At 41.6% G+C, this 6,418-nt stretch overlaps 1 protein-coding gene across 1 annotated transcript; it reads left to right on the forward strand.

Moving 5' to 3' along the window:
* The first annotated feature begins 3,925 nt into the window (after positions 1 to 3,925).
* On the forward strand, positions 3,926 to 5,684 carry LOC147901810 (cytochrome P450 93A3-like). Its single transcript, XM_087375086.1, has 2 exons — positions 3,926 to 4,964; positions 5,061 to 5,684. Exons 1-2 carry the CDS (start codon positions 3,996 to 3,998, stop codon positions 5,682 to 5,684), a joined length of 1,593 nt encoding a protein of 530 aa, XP_087231212.1. The 5' UTR covers positions 3,926 to 3,995.
* Positions 5,685 to 6,418: the final 734 nt, after the last annotated feature.

A 6,418-nucleotide genomic window follows, 5' to 3' on the forward strand; every position in this document is an offset into this window, starting at 1 on the left:
TAGGTTTTTTTGAATTTTTATCTAGCAATTTACATTTATATGGTAAAGGTGATTTCTTTGTTCAGAAAAACTGATTGTTTGTAAAGTGATTAGACACTGCCATTAATTGGTAAGACCTTTCCAAATGGCCACTAAAACCAAGATTGACAAATTTGAGGGTGAAGGTTTCCATACATGGCAAACCAAACTGGAATTTATTCTCATGAAAAAGGGAATCTGGAATATTGCTAATGGAAGAAAAGAAACCCAATACCAGGGAAGGAGAGGCATCATGGTTACCCAAGGATGAAAAGGAACTAGCCATAATTGCTCTTGTATTGAGTGATTCTTTTATCCACCACATTGATGGTGGCTGTGAGACTCCTCCAGCTGCATGGAATCATTTGAGCTTGTCTTTGGAGCATAGGGGGAGTGTTCCAAGTTTGGCTTGCTCATCAAATTCGTTGATCTAAAATTGGATAGAGGAGAATCCATCTCTTCACATTTAAACTCCATGAACAGCATACTTCAGGACTCAGTTATCTAGCATCAAGTTTGATCTTGATGATGACATTGTAATTGCTATCTTACTCAAAAGCCTACCAGAGGAATATGGCACTATTGTCACTACTCTCGCCAATATACCAGAGATTAATTTGGTGGAAATTGAGGCATGATACCTCTTGGAAGAGTAAAGCGAAATGAAGAGGAATGACTACAAAGAACATGGGGCATATTTTGACAAAAGCAATTTCAAGTGATCCACCAGCAAAAGCAAGATGAAGTGCAACATTTGTGGAAATCCTAGACATTTTGAGAAAGAATGCTATACAAAGAAGAAATGCTCAGCAAACCTTGTAGAAGAAGCAAAGAAAGAAGAAGAAGAAGAACCTGAGGAGTTTAAAGCTCTCACTGCTTTCACCACCCAAGTCAATCTTGATGAGGGCGATGACCCATTTGTTTTCTAAGTTATTTGTGTGTGGTCAATAAGGGCTCTCTACCCTGGGATGTCCCCCTTCAATGATTGTTAGTCCTTTGTTTGAGGTTTTCCCTTGTTGGACCCATGGGGATTTCCATACATAGTCATTGTCCAATCCTCCAGTTCTAAACCAAGAGTCCTAGGAGTGAGTCACAGGTTGGGGCCATGTATGTTGCCACATGCTGATGGGCAAACCATGGAGAATCCCATGTACTACTGCTAAGGGATGAGGTCATCAATTTGTGGGAAGGTATGAAGGACAAATTAATGTAATGGGGTGTACCAAGGGGTACAAGGGTTGTGTGTTGGTTAGTGTGACCAGATTTGGTTGTACAAGGTTCTATTAGGTGTGATTGAGAGATTCATGGAGATGGTGGCATGATTATAGGATCTTGGTGGCTTCTACTATGACATCATCTATGATGTTCACTGGATGTATCTTGGTGCCTATATATTGGACTCTCCACTCTTGAATAATGATCTCCATTTTGCTTCATTCCATTGATTCCTTGTTGTTATTCCATCACACACATGCGCACACACACACACACACATATATCTATATCTCTATATAGATATAAAAATAGATATATAGTTATAAATGTAGATATACATCTCTCTCTCTCTCTATATATATATATATGCATGCATGCATGTATGTATGTATGTATATGTATAATTATACATACACACACACACACACACACAATTCACATATGAAAATACATATATACAAGATCAAAGGGGGGCAATTTTGATCAGTAAAGCAAGCCATCACTTCACTTTAATCCTATTTCTCTCTCTCTCTCTCTCTCTACACACATTATATTGTAAAATAAACTTTAAGAAAAGAAATGGAGCTAGATTCATAAATGATAAATAAATAGAAGTTTAAGAAAATGAATACTTATAAGAGGAAAAAAATAACTTCAAATGTAAATTTACATTCAATCTAATGGACATCTTTCCTGGATTGTCACTTTAAACCATCTAACTTCAAATCAACTACTACAAAATGTATGCTAGTAGAATTATGCTTGACAAACACAAACATATCAGACAATCCAGTAAATAGGGCTTATGACATTTTCAAACACCATTTAATGCTAGTGACAATGTTGATTGTGTTAATTGGGTCACATTTCATACAATTGGGCTATAAGAAGGATGATAAAAATAATTTATAAACTTCACACATACACGTACTCAATTTTTATTAGAATTTGCTCACAATCCATCTCGCAATCCATAGGGCTCAAGGACATCAAAGTTGGAGAAAAAAGCATTGTTGGCCCATGGCTTGGACCAAGGTGCAACCCTTTACACTACTAAAAAGTTAGGGGTGCACAAGACTAGCCTCCCCTTTACCCTACATGGGGATGTGCACTAATGAGATTCAAGTCCTAAGTAACCACAAGTTCACAACATCCATCCCAAGAGACATCCCATGCGATGCCTAATGCAAGGTCGGAGACTTTTCATATGGTTAGATCACAAGCAACATGAGAATGAAGTAAAAGGTTCTGATATAGATATTTCTTGATGGACATTTGAGGTGAAATTGAAACATGCTCTTTAGTTGCAAAGTAGCAAAAATGATGTAAAATCAATTTAAATGCTTATTTTGATCAAATTTCCCAAATGTTAGAACTTGCTCCTGGAACGATGGTGAAAACCCTCAAAAGTGCAATTTTAGTTAATCTAAAATCTCAGAACGCATCGCGAGAATGCCCACCATGCACTAAACCCATCAGAGCACATCTCTTTCGAACAAGATTAAAGTACATTTTTGGAGATTATTGGGAATGCCCTGCTTGTGATCTGACCACATGAAAACTTCCTGACCTTGCATCAAACATCGCATGAATGCGCTCTAAGTAACTATAAGCTCACAATGTCCATCCAAGAGAGGTCTCATGCATGGCATCAAGCCAGTATATAATCTCCAAAATTGTACTTTAAACCTTGTTGAAATTGATGTGTTTGATGCCTAATCCTTTAACATTGTCATTTAGGGTGTTTACATACTAAAGGGTGCCCAAGGCTGGGCACCCTTTTGGATCAATAGGAAGCTTGAGTTTTGGCTTTGGGCGGGTACCTCCTTACACATACACTGCCCATCCCTAAACTAAATAATCTGACGTGGAGTCCACGTCTTGCCCTCTCCAAGCCCTTCCATGGGGAACCAAGCTTGGCTGCCCAACGATGGGTGGGCTTATGATAGCCAATGGTTGAAATCCTCTTGGTCCCTCACCTCCAATCAGAGCTTCATGTCCGGCAATGTGTGCTTTGGCGGTGTGTAAAAGGGGTGCCCATGGTTGGGTACTTAGTTTTTTAAAAACTTCACGATGGGCAGGTGGTGTGTAATGGGGTGTGCCCATTCCAGCCCGCCGCCCATGATTGTTTTTGGGTGCCCACTCTTTGGGCACCCTTTGGCCGTGTGTAAAATAGCCTTAGGGCCTTAGCACATGGATGGGGCTAGCATGGGTTTAGGATGGGAATATTTTTGTCATCATTACTCCCATCCTACACCAAGTAGTCTAGGATGGATTTAGAATGGGAGTAGCCACTTTTTCTCCCATCCTGGACCATGGCCTCTAGACCCTGGCAGCCAGAATGGGTTCCCCTTTTTTAGGGATTCAAAAACATGGAAGGATGACATGTGTCCTTGTCCCAAGAAAGTCCCAACCTTTTAAACACATGAAATGATGCCATGTGTCCTCTTCCTCCTAAACCCATCCCTACTTTTTTGGTTAGCACATGGTGGGATGGAAAAAGGATAGAAATATGCATGGGACCACTTGGGACTACCTTTTCCCATTCCGATCCTATTTCTTCCCATGTGCTAAGCCCCTTACCCACCATTAGATCGTCTTAAGATCGACGATGGATCCACAAAAGAGGCCAAATTATTTGAGGGAATTCTCTTATGTGGAATCTGGATCTCGCGCAGAGTCCTCAATCTTTCATCACGACACGCGGTCTATCTTCTTCTTCGCAAAAGCTTTACACAAACACTTCAAACATAGCTACAATCATGCAGCTTTCCTCCTTGATGCGTAGCTGCCTGCTCATGATCCCTACCTCCCTTAGCCGTCGCTATGCACCCCTTTGGTTTCTTCTCCTCCCCACATTCCTCTTCTGCATCTCAGCTTCTTTCCTCTTCATCAGAAAATTACGTCGCCTTGCAGCTGCTTTGCCTCCCGGGCCTCTTCCCTTACCCATCATCGGTCACCTCCACTTGTTGGGTGTTCTAACTCACCAATCTTTTCATCGCCTCTCCCAAATTTATGGCCCCTTAATGTCCCTGCGCTTAGGTTCCATCCCTGTTATCGTTGCTTCTACGCCTGCTATGGCCAGAGAAATCCTTCAAACACAGGATCACGTCTTCGCTTCCAGACCCCGAACAGCAGCAACTATATACACTCTCTTCGAAGGTTCGGATATTGGTTTTGCTCCTTATGGCCCTTACTGGAGACGGATGCGGCAGCTATGTGTTACGGAGCTCTTCAGCAATAAAAGGCTCGAGTCTTACAGAGCTTTGAGGGAAGAGGAAACGGCGCTTCTAATGCTATCCATTCTCGATGATAGCAAGAAGGGAAGGGAAGTATCTGTCCTTTCACGATTGAGGTGCACCGCGAATAATATCATCTCCAGGTTGACTTTGGGGCAGAAATTCTCAGAGCTTGTAAGTGACTCCAGAGTTGCCTCCAATCATATTGTAAATCTCTTGAATGAATGGTTATACCTTCTTGGCGTGTTCAATGTTGGAGACTTTATCCCATACGTGCAATGGATGGATCTGCAAGGCTACGTGAAACGCATGAAAATTGTGGGGGAAACGATCAGAACCACCTTCCAAGAAATTATTGATGATCGGCGCAAGCTGAGGAGAGCGGAACCATGCTCCCCAAAAGACTTGTTAGACGTGCTGTTATCCGTCGCCGCTGAAGAAACCCAGCAGGATGTGCCGATTACGGATGATAATATCAAGGCAGTCTTAATGGTGATAGGCTGAAAATTTTTCATGGTTGTCTCATAGTTTAGAAAATTTGATCTTGCTCGCAGCTCCTAACTCTAATCCTGCTTCCTTTCATTTAAGGACATGTTTGCGGGAGGCACAGACACAATTTCCGTTACAATCGAATGGGCAATGTCGGAGATCCTGAGTAACGCAACGTGCATGAAAGAGCTCCACGAAGAACTCGATTCTGTGGTGGGAAATGGTCGACTTCTAGAGGAGTCCGACATCGCTCACCTGCCGTACTTACGAGCGGTGGTGAAGGAGACCATGCGGTTGCACCCGGCTGTGCCGTTGCTCTCACCGCACGAATCCGTACAGGTTTGTGAGATAGCCGGATACAGCATACCGGCCAAAACACGCGCGTTTGTGAACGTATGGGCAATAGGGAGGGATCCAAGTTGCTGGGAGAGGGCATTGGAGTTCTGGCCGGAGAGGTTCTTGGGCAGCAACGCAGATGTGAAGGGCCAGCACTTCGAGCTACTGCCATTTGGGTCAGGAAGGAGGGGGTGTCCAGGGTGGAGGCTGGGGCTGCAAAACGTGCAGGTGATTCTAGGGAGGATGGTGCATGCTTTCGACTGGTCGCTCACAGATAATATTGGAGGTGGAGTGGACATGAGTGAGAGCTCTGGTCTTACTGCTCACATGGACTCGCCACTCCTTGCTATGGCTTCACCAAGATTGCCCCTTTATCTCTACCATTAACAGCATAAGGTTTGTAGATAGGAAACCTTAGAACTTTTCAGGTTTTAAGGGCAAAATATAATTAAAATATAAAGGAATCTACAAATTCAAAAAATTGCAAAGATAAACCTCTCACGTAAATTTGAAAAGTTCAAGTTTCATTATACGTAATTTTGCGGCAAATAAGACCTTCTAATGTGTTTGTATAGCATAATTATAATACTATTCTAGGATTATGCGGTTGCAATTTTGTGTAGTTCATCTTTCCTCATCACTAGTGCAAATTGTATCTTCATTAGAGTCTTTATCTTCCCTTATCGCTAGTTTTTGCAACAAGTATTGGTTTTTCATTTGAACAATTTAGTGTTGCATTTTTACGAGCTTGCAATGCGATAAAGGAAGCATGTTAGTATCCAACGTCTTCCACAATTTAATTCTACGATTTGCTTTGTTGTATGTGGGCATTTGCATGATAATGTAGCACTACAAAAGCTCAAAATGGTCAGTTTTCGGATGCATAATGCACTGTGAATTCCTTTTGTTCCATCTCTACAGATGCCTACATTTTGCATAGGATGCCTTGGTCTTTATTTACCATGATATTGCATTGGAATAGTACAACTCTTTTAATTCTGAATCTTTGTTATAAATATACTTTTCTTCACCAACAAAATGATTATTAATTAATACATCTTGCATTTTCCTTTATTGCATGGATTTGACTTTACACTTACATGCCAAAGGCATTTTGTAAT

Source organism: Dipteris shenzhenensis, chromosome 5 (genome assembly GCF_047967505.1).
Source record: "Dipteris shenzhenensis isolate YYH24624 ecotype China chromosome 5, Dip_SZ_1.0, whole genome shotgun sequence".
Taxonomy (NCBI): Eukaryota; Viridiplantae; Streptophyta; class Polypodiopsida; order Gleicheniales; family Dipteridaceae; genus Dipteris; species Dipteris shenzhenensis.